Below are 16,394 nucleotides of genomic sequence, written 5' to 3'. Positions count from 1 at the left end.
AAAAAAACTACTGAGTGGGGAAAATATACTGGCAATCAAACCCTAGGGTCAAGTTTCATATATATGTTCATGTTGTAATGCTTCAAAATGATTTACAAAAAATCCCTTTCTTCAGAGTACAAGTTCTTGAAGCTATATTAAAAGCAACCAAATGTTATGGGTAACTTGTTTGTTGAATATATTACAATGCATCTGATTATAGAACTGAGCTTTTAGTTATACTAAAAGTTACAAAAGATATAACACTAACAGAAGAAAAATAATGGGGAAAATTCATTCAAAACAAAACAGTACATCAATGAGGATTAAATTTTATGAAAGATCTGTACTCAAATCTTTAAGGAAAACACTTTGCCATTTTGAGGAAGAGAAATATTTTCTTGAATTCCTTCAAATCAGTAGCTTCTTTGAAAGAGACTGGGGAGATATCCTCAAAAATGTCTAAGAAAATGCTCTCTAAACCTTCTCCTTAAGTGTTAGAAGGGGTAACTTCAACTCTAGAAAAGGTGCTGGTGAAACACTGTAAAGAAAAATAGGTCAACCTAGGACAAAATCCTAGGTGTGATGATATAGATATCCCAGAAGAAATTATCAATAGTAGCATGAATCTAAACATGGGAGGAATAAAGATAGGACAGATATACATACATTCATACATATGTGTGAGGGGGTATGTGTACACACAAGTGTGTGAGTGTGTGTAATATACACACAAGTGTGTGTGTGTGTGTGTGTGTGTGTGTGTAATATATATATATAAAAAACATAACACAGATTTTCCCATTTATCCTTTGTCCTATGTATTATAGAGGGCCAGGAGTAAGAAAAACAGTCCTGCTGAGTGTTCCGTAAGTGGTGGTGTCTACTATTATGACAACAGTGACAACTACTACTACTACTACTAGTACTGTTACTTTTACCACTACTACCACAACCACCATCACAACAACTACAGCCACTCTTACTATTACCACTACCCTATTACTACTATTACCACTGCCACCACTACTACCATAACTATTTAACTATTGCTAAGCAGTTGCCATTTGGTGTTTTACATTTTTTATTTGAAGCTCACAACAACCCTAGGAAGTAAGTGACATATTCTTAGCCTCATTATTTATGTGAGAAACTGAATCTGAAGGAGATTAACCAACTTACTTCAGGGTCATACAATTAATAAATATCTGAGGCAGGATTCAGACTCATCAGGTTTTCCTAATTCCAAGTGCATACCTAGGTAAAGTACTTATCTATAGCATGTCCCAAAAGTCTTAGTGCAGTTTAAAATTCATAAAATCTTAAAATTGCACTTGTTTAGTGCAAACTCATTTGAAACTTCTAGGCATGAGCACTATCAGATATCTCTAAGTACAACTAAAATGTTATATTATGTCTTAGCTAAGTCAGACAGAAACAACAGAAAACAAACTCACTTGTCAGACTCGGGGAACAGGTCACAACTCTGAAGTCTTGAAAGAGCAAGGTAGAAATGATGTGCTTTAAAAAAGAAAAAATGGGAAAGAATGAATAGATTACAAATTAAAATATTGAATCAAGATACTTCCTCCTCCCTTAGTATTTTTACCTATTTATAGTTTTCATATGCTTTATCTATATGAAAAGGCAATGAGCCAGTTCATAGGAAGAATTAATCTCACATGTTAACTTTACCATTTGAAATATCCAATAAATTCAACCTTTCTAATTTTTTTTTTCACAAGGCAGTGGGGTTAAGTGACTTGCTCAATGTCACACTGCTTAGTAAATATTAAGTGTGTAGGGCCAGATTTGAACTCAGGTCCTCCTGACCCCAGGACACTAGCTTCCCCCCTAATTTTTATCTTGAGCAATAATGCAAGTGACAGTTTGATAACAATCTAGTAATTCTGATGAAGAACCTGTCCAAAAATAGCACTCAATATTCAAGGAGTTTAGCTATCACCTCTTGGTATACTAACCAGTGTTCTATAGATGTTAAACTTAGATAAGATGTCTACTCATAGTAATAGGATACAATAAAATTAAACTCAGAAAAGAAATGGCCCTTTAAGGTCTTATTGCCTTTCTTTGTATTCTTTTTACTTCCCCTAAATGTCTCTATCTCTGATTTAGTCATAAACTCTTCCCTTTTCCATAAATTTGAGGTAAATTTTTCCATGCTCCTCTAATTTGCTTATGATATCCTTTATGTCTAAATTATGCACCCATTTTCAATCTGAAGTTAAAAGATGTAGGTCTATGCCTAGTTTCTGCCAAACTGCTTTCATTTTTCCTAGCAATTGTCAAATGGCAAGTTCTTGCCCAAAGGCTTGGATCTTTGGGTTTATCAAACATTAAATTTCTGTGTTCATTTACTACTGTGAATTGTGTACCTAATCTATTCTACTGATCAGCACTCTAGTTCTTAACACCAGATGGTTTTTTAAAATTACTGCTTTATAATATAGTTTAAAATCAAAAACTGCTAAGCCACATTCCTCCACATTTTTTTCAGTGATTCCCTTATATTATTGACCAATGGGAAGTTCACAGGATGAAATCTAATCTAGGAGATAGTTGCATTTCTTTTAAAAGTTCCAAATTTCTAATAATTAGAAAAATGCAAATCAAAGCAACTCTGATGTTCTAATCCACTCCCATCATATTGGCCACAAAGTTGTCAAGTGCAGAAAATGACAAATTCTGAAAAGGATGTGAGAAAACAGGTAGAGTTGTAAAAGAATTTGGAATTAAAATTTCATACTCTTTGATTTAGCAATACCATTAGATCTATAAACTAAAAAAATCCAAAGAAGGAAAAAAGTATTCAAATGTACAAAAATATTTAGAACAGCTATTGTTGTAATGGCAAACTATTGGAAACCAAGGGAGTGATCATCAATTGAGGAATGGCTGAACAAAATCAGGTATATGAATATACATGAATGTAGCTGAATAAGACTGATGTGAGAAATAATGAAAGGAATGGATTCAGAGAAACCTGGGAAGACCTTATATGAACTGAAGACAAAATATAGTGAGCAGAACCAGGAAAAACAATTTATATCATAAGTCATAACATTGGGGGCAACTAGGTGGCTCAGTAGATAAAGCACTGGCCCTGGAGTCAGGAGTACCTGAGTTCAAATCCAGTCTCAGACACTTAACAATTACCTAGCTGTGTGGCCTTGGGCAAGCCACTTAACCCCATTTGCCTTGCAAAAAACCTAAAAACAAAACAAAACAAAAATATAAGTCATAACACTATCAATCATTCAGTCAATAAACATCTATTAAGCATCTACTATTAAGCACTGTGCTACAAAATACAACACTTGTCCTCAGGGAGCTCACAATTTAATGGGGCACTCAGCAAACAAAAATGTAAAGAAAAATTATGTATTTGGCAAATAGGAAATAACAGAAGGAAAGCAGTAGAATTTAGAAGGATTTTGAGAAGTTTCCTGTAGAATAGGAGTGGGGAATCTTTTCTCTGCTAAGGGTCATTTAGATATTTATAATATCATTCACCTGCTATATTTTGTCAATATTTAATTTTTAATTTAATTTAATAATTCATTAATTTAATTTAATTAATTGACTCCTAAATTAAAAAATTAATATGCTTATTAATTCACTCCTAAATTTATTGAATTTTGAGTCCCACCTACAGTTACTGTGGCAGTACCAGACCAAGGGCTGGAAGTTGAGAAGATGAGGTTTTATTTGGAACTTAAAGGAAACCAGGAAAGCAAGAGGTAGGGATGTGAAGGAGAGCATTCTAAGGAGGAAGGATAGCCAGAGAGAATACCAGAAGAGGAGAGGTGGGGTGGCGTCTTGTGCTAGGAATAGCAAGAAGGCCAGTGTATAGTGTCCTTAGACTGAAGATGTGGTGAGGAGTAAGGTGTACCTCAAAAGGTGGGGAAGGACTTATGAAGAAACTTGAATACCAGAGAATTTTGCTTTTAATTCTGAAAAGAAGGAATAAGAACCCCTGGAGTTTATTGAGTTGTGAGGGAAGAGTAACATTGACCCAATTTGTGCTTTAGGAAAAGCACTTTGGTGGCTAAATGGAGGATGGATTGGAGTGGGGAGAGACCTGAGGTAGGAAAACCCAGCAGCAGCTTACTGCAATAGTCCAAGCATAAATTGTTGAAGGTCTGTACCAGAATACAAGCGGTACTTGGAGGAGAGAAGGGGGGGCGTATCAAACAGATATTACAAACAGTGTAGTCTTCAGACTTTGTCAATAGATTGGATAAGGATGAGGAATTAAGGATTATAACTTGGTTGCCAGCCTGAGGAACTGGAGGATAGTGTTGCTTTAAGAAGTAATAGGGAAATTAGATGTATAGAAGATTTAGGGGAAAAAGGTACTAAGTTCACTTTTTACATATAGTTAACTTTGAAAGACTTGAAAAAGGGGCAGCTAGGTGGCACAGTGGATAGAGCACTGGCCCTGGAGTCAGGAGTTATCTGGGTTCAAATCCAGCCTCAGACACTTAATAATTACCTAGCTGTGTGGCCTTGGGCAAGCCACTTAACCCCATTACCTTGCAAAAACTAAAAAAAAAAAAACTAAAAAAAAAAAGACTTGAAAAGGCCAATTAATGCAATGACCAATCATGATTCTAGGAGGCCAGTGATGAAGCATAATACCCATCTCCTGAAAGAGTAGATATAGTCTCTGAATGAGAATTTTTTTTTTTTGGACATAGGTTATACAAGAATTTGTTTTACTTGACTGTGTATATGTCACAAAGATTTCGCTTTTCTTTTTCTTTTTTCCCCAACTGGAGCAGGAAGGGGATAGGGAAGAAGAAAGAGACAATTTTGTTCATGTTAATTGAAAAAAATGAAATTATATTAAAAAAATAAATCAAATAGAAAAATACAATGTGTTTCATTGTAAATAAATATGAACTTCATTTTTTTAAAAGCATATTACATCCCTTCTATGCATATACACACATATCTAATGATACCTGTTATCTTCCCATAAGATTAGGAATAAATTTTATTTAAATGTATGCTACAATCAAGAGATATATATACACACAATATAGAATGTAAATAATTGTGAAAATGCAATTTCTATGTTTTCCAAATTCCTGAGTCACAATGAACTAACTTTTTTTTAGGGCGGAGAAGAGAGAGTCAGAGAGGCATAACCAGGGGCAGCTAGGTGGTACAAAGGATAGAATACTGGCCCTGGAGTCAGGGAGACCTGGGTTCAAATCTGACCTCAGACACATATTTATCTATTTGAATGACCTTAAAATCAAGGAGGCATAACCATTTTGATTTTTCCTTATGAATATAGACATCCCCAGGATTTGTTGTAAACAGCTTTAATTTTTACCTAAAAACATTATTAATAGTATTAATAGTCTCTCTTCTTTATTGAATCTAAATTGGTGGAATCACCATTACCCTACTTCTCTCTGTTCCCTTCTAAACTTCCTTTGCTCTCTTCTTTTGGGTTTTTAATGGTTTCGTTGATCCCTTTTTCTTTCTTTTCTATTTGTTTTACGTCATGACTATATCTACTTTCTCCCAAAATGCCACCATTCCCAGAGAGACCCTCACTTCTACAAAATAAGTATAAATAAGTAAGATAAATTTGTGTTATATTGTTCCCACCTAAAAATATGTCTCACAAGCACCAACATCTCCCTGTAAAGAGAGAGGAATCATTCTTATTCATAATACTTTTCTAAACCTAATGCAACATTGCCTTGATCAGAATTCTTAGTTCTTTTAAACATATTTTCTTATACATTATAATCACTATACATTTTTCATTTGGTTCTATTCACTTTCTTCTGCATCATCCAAGTTTTTACAGATTTCACTAGATCTGTCCTTTTCATCATTTCATTTAGCAATTACTAATCAATTGCAATCATAGACCATATTGTCTTCAACTATATCTAATTGATAAGGACCCTGTTTCCAGTTTTTTGCTACCACAAAAAGTACTGCTATAAAAATTTCTCTACACATGGATACCTTCCTCTCTGTGTGATTCTTTGGGGATATGCCTAATAGTTTTATCACTAACTCAGTGGCAACTTTTGAAGCTCAGTTGCAAATTTTTTTTTTTAATGTATGATTGGGCCAACTCAGTTCAACCAATCAGTGTGTTTGTCCTTTCATGACTCTTATCACAAATGTTATAGTATTTTATTTTTGTCATCTTTGCTAACTTATGGGTAATGAGAAAAAATCGAAGAGCTTGTTTTCATTTGCATTTGATTATTAATTTGGAACATTTTTATATGATCAATGATAGCTTGGCTTTTTTCTTTTGAGAATTGCCTGTTGATATCTATTATCTATTGGGGAAATGATTCTTATTGGATTCCCTACTATCAGATCTTCATCAGAGGTAGGTAAGTGGTACAGCTATAGAAAGTTGGTCAGGAAGACAAAGGTTCAAATCCTGCTTCAGATTGTGCAACCGAAAACCAGGCATATGACTTGCCTGCCTTAGTTTCCTCATCTATAAAATGGGGATAATGAGAGCACCTACCTCTCAGAGTTATTAGTGTGAGGAAAAAATGAGAATATTAGTAAAGTTATTTGCAAACCTGAAAGTGCTATATAAATGCTAACTATTATTAAATTTGCTTCAAAGATTTTTTTTCCAGTTCACTGGTTTCCTTTCTAACTATAATAATCTTTTTTTCTGTGCAAGCATTTTTAATTTTATATTATCAAAACTGTCCATTTGATCCTCATGATTACCTTTATCCCTTATTAACCAGGAAGATACTTAATATATGGCTAAAATTTCTTGTGCTCTCATGACATCTCAATGCTATTTCTCAGAGGATAATGCTTTCTACTTTTTTAAAAAATTTATTTAAGGCAATGTGATTAAGTGGCTTGCCCAAGGTCACACAGCTAGGCAAGTATCTGAGGCCAGATCTGAACTCAGGTCTTCCTGACTACAGAGCTGGTCCTCTATCCACTGCACCACCTAGCTGCCCCAGTTTTCCACTTTCCAATCTAACCTATTTATTCTCCTTCCCACACTTTTCCTCAGGAGCTCTGATTTCCTATTTTTCTTTCTTGTTTCATTTCTTCTAGCCTTCTGGAGTCCTTGTGACAAAACCATTTCTTTATCTGAGGCTCTGCTTGCAGTTTTTTTTTTTCTGCTCACCCCAACCTATTGCTGTCCAGTGTTCATCATTTTCTTCAGTTTATCTATAACTTTAAGCTTCCATTTCTAGATGAAGTTTTTGTGCTAGGACCAGATTATGCTCTCATTCTCTTGTATACCGGGGTGGCAGACTCTGATCCCATCCCTTCTCTAGAATATTCCTGGCATTCTCGAAGGAGCATAGGACTGGGTCTTATCCTCTGCCAGAAGCCCTGGGTGTGGGTTCTGTCTCTTGGCATCCCAATGAAGGTTGTGACCTCCATCTGTACTTTGTCTTTTTCTTCTTGAAAAATAGCTCCAACATTTAGTTGGCTCTGACTTTGCTATGACCCTGACAAGAATTAAGATTCCGACTGTCTGTGCTGCTCAAGCACTGCACTGACCCTCTCCTCTTACTGCCCTGCTAACTATGAGGGCATTGTGGCATACTTCTCCTTTTGCTTATCTTCAGTTTGTGTCTTCACATTTCTGGCAGTCATCTTGGGAAGTTCTCGATTGGATAGGATCATGAGATTTTAGGTTTAGAGATTGAAACGGGCTTCAGAGTTATGATTTTCTTATCATTATTACTTCTGGTATTTCTTTTAGAATTTTGCTAGACTTTTCTAGGACCTTTCCTGTTGTCATGTTAAAAAAAAAATTTGTACTTCCCACATTAAAAATCAGTGGACCAGTTGAAATTTATAGCATTTGCAGAGGAGTGGAAAAAAAGAAATTGAAATTCCAATCACAGCTCTACCATCAACTAAATGAACTCTGGTTAACTGTTTAATTTTTCTGGTCTTTTTCCTTCATTTGCAAAAGGAGAGGATCCAAACAGATCATCTTTAAGAATATTTCCATTTTTGCAATTTTAGGATAACATGACAGTGAAAATTTGGAATTATAAATTTTTTAAAGCAATTAAACTTTAAAAACTTGATTTTTCAGAAAACTTGGTAATTTTTTCTGACTAGAATCAAAAACTTTAGCCTTGTAATTATTTTATTAAATAAAGAATTATGATGTGATTAGTATATTCATTGTATATGATCAAATCCTATTTCCAAAGTAGTTGTAGCTTAAATTAGGAGTAGGCTGGAGCCAGCTTAGTGAAAGTTGAATGTTAAATCTTCAGTGAGAATATTTATATATTAGAAATAGGTGAGTACCACAAATTTAGGTTTGATTTATTATTGTAATGACTGTCTAAACTTAAAGTGATAGAAAAATTTTTAATAACATAGATTAAACTTAAAAGCAGATTTTTTTTCAGGGATCCAATTGGCTAAAATATATGTTTCATATATTTTACTACTGATTTGCTTAGTAAACAATTTTTTTTCACAAATGATAGAATAATAAACTTTAAGGACACATGTCCAGAAAGTTCCAAATTCATTCTTAAAGTTTCCCAGGAGCTACTGAATCATAACACATAGCTAGCTGACCTCTTGGACTAGCTGTGTGACCTCAGGCAAATCATTTAACCCTGTTTGCCTCCGTTTCTCATCTGTAAAATGAGCGGGAGAAGGAAATGGAAAAGCACTAGTATCTTTGCCAAGAAAACTCCAAAATGGGGTCATTGAAGAGCTGGACACAACTGAAACAACTCAACAACAACAAACTGAATCATCAGAAGTATATTTAACAAATGTCAAAATGTTCATATTATACATAATTTGAACAAGAATTATCATTATAATTTTGTAGCTGAATAAAATTAAATAACCTAAACTGATAAGTGACAGAGTGGCCAAACTAGGATATTAAAAATACAAAAACTTCTACTCTAAAATTGACCTTTTTAATCTCTTATTTCATACCGTCCTGCTATAGTAGTAGCAATATTTCATATGTAACTTTGTTCATTATTAACCTAAAGCAGTAGCAGTAATATTAATGCTGCTGGTGGTGGTAGCAACTATTAACTGATTTTTCTATAGAACTTTAAGATTTAACAAAAACTTTGTGTATATCATCTCATGATTTTCACAATAGCCTTATGAATAAGCAAAACTATTATCCCCATTCTTCCGCTGAGGAAACTAAGGCTTAGTAAGAGTTGTCATGGGTAACATGACCAATCACAAGAGTTAGGATTTGAATCTAGGACTTCCTGGATTTCATGTACAGTGTTCTTTCCAATAATGCTAATACCTCAAACTTCTCTGAAACATTAGAAGATTGTTATTGTCAGTTGTTTCAGTTGTATCTGATGCTTTCTGACACAATTTGGGGCTTAATTGGCAGAGATGCTACAGTATTTCCTTCTCCAGCTAATTTTATAGATGAGGAAACTTAGGCAAATAGGGTAAAGTAGCTTGCTCAGAGTCACACAACTAGCAAGTGTCTGAGGCCAGATTAGAACTCAGGAAGATGAGTCTTCTTGGCTCCAAGGCTATCAAGCTATGTACTGTGCCATCATGAAAATAAAAATTTACTTACCAGAGAAGATAAATAATTTATAAGTCAATGTCATTAAAATTCAGTTTTTGTAAACCATTCTACTCTAACAACATCGAATAAAAGGAAAATTACTAACCTGATTTCTTTAGCCCGTAGGGTAGTGCAATGTTATCATTTTCATGAAGAGTAGCTATCGTTTTTAAAGCACTTGTACACAAGAAAGGATATATTCCACGAAAACTAAGGAAGTGAAAAAAGTTTTATTTTATTAAAATGCCATAATAGCTTAGTCTAATCAACTCAAAATATCAGCACTGTATTACTTTCTGAGTCAACAAGTCAAGTCATTTCTGAAGTTCTTACCATGGGTTAGGCACTGTGCTTGGATTTTTAAATCTAATATTAAAATATAATTTAGGTATTAAGTTATCAAGGCAGTGAAAATGAATACTATAAAATAACACCAATAATAAAATATATATAATATATAACATATATATTATATATAATGCTGAAGTATTAAAAATACTGAAATAATAAAAGTTTTAATTTTTTATAAAGACTTAAGATTTCTAAACAGCATTAAGACTTTTGGAACAACTTACATAATAACTTTATCACATACTTTGTACAAATTTCTGCATATTTATGCAAATACATACACATATAGATATAGAGACCCACACACATTTAAGCTAAGAAGTTAGAATATTCCTACCAAAAAGGGAGTATGAGAATAATGCTAGGAATAACATGCAATCAATCAAAAAAAATTCTGATTCACATAGAATGCATTCAAACCATGATAGTGTTATAGTAAAAACAAAAAATATCAAAAGAAAAGATAAAGACATTGACATATCCAACATAGCCTATTCTCAGAAACCATTGTCAGTGAAATTTAGGGAAATGGATATAAAAATATACTGATGAGGATTATCAAATTTTTCTAAGGAGATTTAATGGATTTAAAGCAACTAGCACAATAAGGAGACCAAAAGAGTACAGTAATTGTACTCTAACAAAACAGAAAAACCATGACAGCCAAGTGTAATAGATGTGGATGAAAAACTCATCTGCAAAATGTTATAGATGAGAAAGATTAGAAGCAGCATTGCCTCAAAAAAGTAAGAAAAACTGAAAGGTAAATCATTCAAAGAAAATCTGATGTGAGATCAAATTAAAGATATCTTATCAAGAATATTAGAGGTGGAATGAGAAAGACAACAAACAAAACAACAGAACAATTTTGATATAATTTTTCAAACAATCTACTGGCCTTAATCCAATTGGAACTGGACTACAACTCCATACATGAATATCACAAAGGGTCAATATAAAAATCAGATTGATTATATACTGTGCAGCCAAAGGTGGAGAATTCTACAGTCAGTTAAAGCAAGACCTGAAACTATGCCAAAAGGGCAATAAAATTTTGCACACCCTTTGATCCAGTAATATCACTACTAGGTCTGTACCCAAAAAAAAAATCATAAAAAAGGGGAAAAAGACCCAAATGGGCAAAAATATTTATAGCAGCTCTTCTTGTAGTGGCAAGGAATTAGAAATTTAAGAAATATCCATCAATTGGGGAATGACTCAACAAATTATGGTATATGAATGTGATGAAGTGTTATTGTTCTATAACAAATCAAATGCAGATGAACTTCAGAAAAGCCTAGGAAGACTTGCATGAGCTGAAGCTGAATGAAGTGAGCAGACCCAGAAGAACAATGTACACACTAATGATTACACTGAGAGATGATCAACTATGATGGACTCAGCTCCTCTCAGCAGCTCAGTGATCAAGGACAATTCTGAAAGACTTGTGATGGAAAATATCATTCACATTCCAAAGAAAAAACTAAGGCATTTGAATGCAGAGTAAAACATATTATGTCCACTTTTTAAAAATTTTCTTTCTTTCTTTCTTTCTTTCTTTCTTTCTTTCTTTCTTTCTTTCTTTCTCTTATGATTGTCCCCTCCTTTATTTCTGATTCTTTTTTTTACAACATGGCAATATGGAAATATGTTAAACACTCAACTATATCAGATTACTTGATATCTTGGGGAGGTGGGAGGGAAGGAAGAGTGATAGAAAAATGTAAAACTCAAAAATCTTACAAAAAGATGAATGCTGAAAACTATGTTTGTATGTAATTGGAAAAAATAAAATATAATAACATAAAAAAACAAGACCCAGAGCTCATTAGTGACTCAGATCATGATCTTTATGTTACAAAATTCAGACTTAAATTTTAAAAAGTAGGGAAACCCATCAGACCATATAGGTATGACTTAAATAACCCTTATAAATATTTAGTGGAAGTGATGAATAGATTTAAGGGATTATATCTAGTAGAGTGCTTGAAAATTATGGCTAAAGATTTACAATATTGTACGGGGGGGAAGTAACAAAAAACATCCCAAAGAAAAAGAAGATTAATTCAGGAGATATGAATCAGAAAAGAAGGAAGACTAGTCCTATAGCAAGAGTAAAAAATAACCAATTGGCAATCTGATTTTTTAAAAAAGAAAAGCTGTCAAATAGTTGACCTTTTCATCAACAAATCCTGTCTAATGTCACTCAGCCAAACAGGCATAAATTTCAAAGTTCTTTAGGATCTGAATATATTTATAGAACTCTCTTTCTAAAGCCAAGAAGCAACAGGATATTCAGGCTCTTCCTTGTATATGTCTGATTGAGAGTGTTACAATGTGACTATTATTTGCAGTTGCCTTAAAACAGAGAAACAAGAAAAACATGGCTTTGAGACAAAACAATAACATCCCAAATTTCCATTTTGATTTTTACCTCAGTAGCGAGTCAAAAGCAGGCTTCAATGAACAAGTCAGCATTGGTGACCTTTTCATTTCTATAACTCGTAGCCTATGAGACAAAAAAGCAAATAATTAATTGATTGGCGGGCCTGCTAAAAAGAAAACAAATCCTTCTGTAATCTCATTAACTTCTAGAATTAATTATTTCCCTCATCCCAGACCTTCGATTTCATTGTTGTAATAATTATGTTTCTTATCAGTGTAGATGACTGTAATTCTAAACATCTGGGGGACATGATGAAAATGTAATTGGAAATTATTTAACAAAATCTATAAAAATACAGTTGAACAAAGATAATGTTAACTTCAGACTAAATGAATATATAGATAGCAGGGATTATTATGTAAAGTTTAGTAGCCCCTGTTTGAGTTTGAAACCACTGGCCTTTCTACGTAAAAAGCAAGATTTGAACACATTTCCTGAATCTGAGGTCAACTCTATCTACTATGCCCTCTTTTGGTAGCTCTTTTTCTATGAAAACTGCCCATTATATATCACATATCCTCTGGGTCTTATCTAAAATTTGTAGTATGTATCATTTTATTACCATAAGCAGAAGGAAAGAGAGTTGGTTAGCTAATCACCTCAGGGAATTACCCTAGATATGGTCTAAACTAAGGACAAGTAGAAAGTGATTTAATTTAAATCAATAAGCATTTATTAAGTGTCTATCTTGTTGAAGGAACTGATTTAAGTACACTGGAGGACACTAAAAGGGGCAGAGGGCAGCCTTCCGGGAGCTTACAATCAAATGGAGGAAGACAACAGGCATATGAAAATATACAAGGCAAGCTATAGAAGAGAAAAATGGGAAATAATTAAAAGAGGGCAAGTACTGGAATTAAGAAGGATTAGGGAAGGCTTCCTGCAGAAGGTAGGATTTTAGTTCAGAGAAAGAGTGACTTGAAGACCTGGCGCTGACAAGTCAACAATATAATGGAAATTGGAGTATAGAGATCCAAAATAAATCTCATTCATTTGGTCTCAAATCATGTTGCCTAACCTAACATTTAAGAACAGAATTGAGGTTTCTACCTTCAAAGCAAAAATGTGCCATGAACTTGACTGAAATTTTTTTTAAGATTAATCAAGTCTTTAAGGTGGAAAGGATTTCATTAGCCAATTCAATGACCTCCTGTCCGAGTCCCTGCTGGAGGGCCTCCTAGATCTCCATTTCACTTCAACCTCCCAATAGGAGGGGCCACATGCACCCACTCTCTGCTTTATAGGGCAGATACTCTAATGTACCACAAGGACTCCCAGGTCTTGCCACCCACCATCATGGTGTGCCCACTTTAATGTGTTGTCTTTCCCAATGAGACATGAGCACTGACACAGGGACTGTCTTCTTTATTTGGACTCTTAGCACAGTGCTTGGGACACAGGAGGTACTTAATATTTATTGGGGTTTTTTCTTCATTCATCCCTACTAGAAGCATGAATTCCCTGGGGAGTGGTCATCTAGTATCTGCACACTGACATCCTGTGGTAAGGAACTCATTATCTTACAACGTCCAGTTTGAGAAAGTATTCCTTGCTAGGAATCTTTTCCTTTTACTCATTTCAACTAAAATTTGTCTTGCAAAGTCTAATTCATAAATGAATTAATAGTTGTTGTTTGTGATAGAAACTGAGGAAGAAAATTAAAAGATTCTGTCATGACTTCCTGAGAAGTACCTCTGGATCCTTAGAGGTATATTTCAAACAGAAAAAAAAGAACAAAAAGTGATCCAAGAAGAGTGAAACAAGAAAAAAGAAGGTATTGAAGACTATCTTCTGGAATCCTCAAGACTGGTTTTTAATTACTTGTTTTGGTTCTTGAAGAAGACCACAACATCAGGGAGGTGATGTCATGACAAGCATGTGAACTGGATTTCAGTGAGGGGATGTTGTTCTATGTCGCCAGAGCCATCTGGGTCCAGTGGTCAGATATCAATCAGGTCAACTGGAGATGGGCCTGGATGTGAGGCAATCAGTGTTAGGTGACTCGCCCAGGGTCACACAGCTAGTAAGTGTTGTGTCTGAGGCCAGAGTTGAACTCCCATCCTCCTGACTCCAAGGCCAGCACTCTATCTACTGCACCATCTAGCTGCCCTTTGTTTAGGTTCTAAAGTGCACAGGATGATGAAAGGTTTAGAGACCATGCCATAGTAAGTTCTATTCATTTAATATTTATTAGACTTTCTATGGGCCATGTACTTTGTTAAGTAATATAAGACAATGATGACAAAAATTAAATAGTTTCATTCCTCAAAGGACTTGACATTCTACTGAGGGAACATAACACGTGAAAATAAGCATAAAGCAAGTAGAGGACAGGAGGGAACTAAAATGGCAAAATAAAGGCAAGGGTTCGCTTGAGCTCTTTCCTAAACTAGTCAAAATATTTATGAATAATGACCCTAAACAAATTCTAGAGTAGCAGAACCCACAAAAAGGCTGAGAGACACAATTTTCCAGCCCAAAACAACTTAGAATATCAGTGGGAAGTGTCTGTTACACTAGGGTGGCAGAGGTTCAGAGCAACAGGGTCCAGGCTGAAAAAACTGGTTCCAACCATCCAGAAACAGACATCTGGGCAACTGGGTCAGTGGCAATGGTGGTGGTTTCTAGACCTTTCAGCCTAGACTACCAAGGACAACTTGGAAGGTCAGCAGGAAAAGTGTGCCGCACCAGGGTAAGAGTGGAGCATAGGCCTCAGCAGTGCGGACCTGGCCACAGCAGACTGGAAGCAGGGCTTGTGTGTCATGAATCTGCTGCTTCCAGAACTCTCAGGATGGTATGGGAGTCAGAAGGAGATTACAGGATCTCTTTGCTATCAGTGAGTCAGGACTCTTTTGCTTTGACCATACTCTGATCTGGTTCACAGTCCCTGGACACATCAGGATGAGGAGCAACAGTAGCACCAGAGAGTTTACTGTCTCAGGGGATGGGGGCAGGGAGAGACAGGACCCCACTCCCCACCCCCACACATACACACACAGTTCCAGGGAGAAAGGAGTGCTTGTGCTCACCCACAGACCACAGACCACAGCACAAATCTCTCCTTAATATCATATCAACTTCAAAGAACTAAAAACTTGCAGGTCCCTAAAAGTTTCTCTGAAAACAGCTGTAAAAAACCCCAGAAACTTGGGACAGTGCACCCTCCAACCTAGAAGCAGGGTCCTACCTTAACAAAGAATTCAAATCATGTGGGGGGGGGGGGATGAGTAAACAACAGAAGAAAACAAATCTAACCATAGACAACTACTATGGAGATAAGGAAAATCAAAATACAAACTTAGAAGAAGATAACAATCAAGACTTCTACATCCAAAGCTTCCAAAAAAAATATGAAATCGCCTCAGGTCATGGATGAAGAAAATCAAGTAAGGGAGAAAGGGGAAAATTAGGAAGAGAAAAGAGAGGGATATGGGAAAATCATGGAAACTGTCAGCTTAGTGAAGGAGACACAAAAAAAAATTACTGAAGAAAGTAAGATCTTAAAAACCAGACTAAGTCAAATGGAAAAAAGAAGTACAAAAAGCCCATGAAGAGAAGAATGCCTTAAAAAAGCAGAATTGGTCAAATGGAAAAGGAGATGCAAAAACTCACTGAAGAAAATAATTCCTTAAAATATAAAATTGAGCAAAGGGAAACTGATGACTATAAGAAACCAAGAACAATCAAACAAATCAAAAGAATGAAAAAACTAGAAGAAAATATGAAATATCTTATTGTAAAAACAACTGACCTGGAAAATATATCTCGGAGAGATCATTTAAAAATTACTGGAATACATGCATGACAGTCATAATTTTAAAAAAAAAGAGCCTCAGCATCATCTTTCTTTTTTTTTAGTTTTTTTTTTTTTTGCAAGGCAATTGGGTTAAGTGGCTTGCCCAAGGCCACACAGCTAGGTAATTATTAAGTGTCTGAGACTGGATTTGAACCCAGGTACTCCTGATTCCAAGGCGAGTGCTTTAGCCACTGTGCTACCTAGCCACCCCAACATCATCTTTCAAAAAATTG

At 35.0% G+C, this 16,394-nt stretch overlaps 1 protein-coding gene across 5 annotated transcripts in view; it reads right to left on the bottom strand.

Moving 5' to 3' along the window:
* Positions 1-16,394, bottom strand: part of ST3GAL6 (ST3 beta-galactoside alpha-2,3-sialyltransferase 6) — a 138,580-nt gene that overhangs the window by 89,108 nt on the left and 33,078 nt on the right. For all 5 annotated transcript variants that reach the window (XM_074214310.1, XM_074214311.1, XM_074214307.1 and 2 more), the window contains exons 4-6: positions 12,354-12,428; positions 9,675-9,778; positions 1,437-1,500 (exon numbers count right to left, since the gene is read on the bottom strand). In XM_074214310.1, coding sequence (XP_074070411.1) covers positions 1,437-1,500; positions 9,675-9,778; positions 12,354-12,428 — 243 coding nt within the window. The remainder of the gene's footprint in view (positions 1-1,436; positions 1,501-9,674; positions 9,779-12,353; positions 12,429-16,394) is intronic.

Source organism: Macrotis lagotis, chromosome 1 (assembly GCF_037893015.1).
Source record: "Macrotis lagotis isolate mMagLag1 chromosome 1, bilby.v1.9.chrom.fasta, whole genome shotgun sequence".
NCBI lineage: Eukaryota > Metazoa > Chordata > Mammalia > Peramelemorphia > Peramelidae > Macrotis > Macrotis lagotis.
The sequence above is the reverse complement of the archived record's forward strand: the minus strand, read 5'-3'. Positions and strand labels throughout refer to the sequence as shown.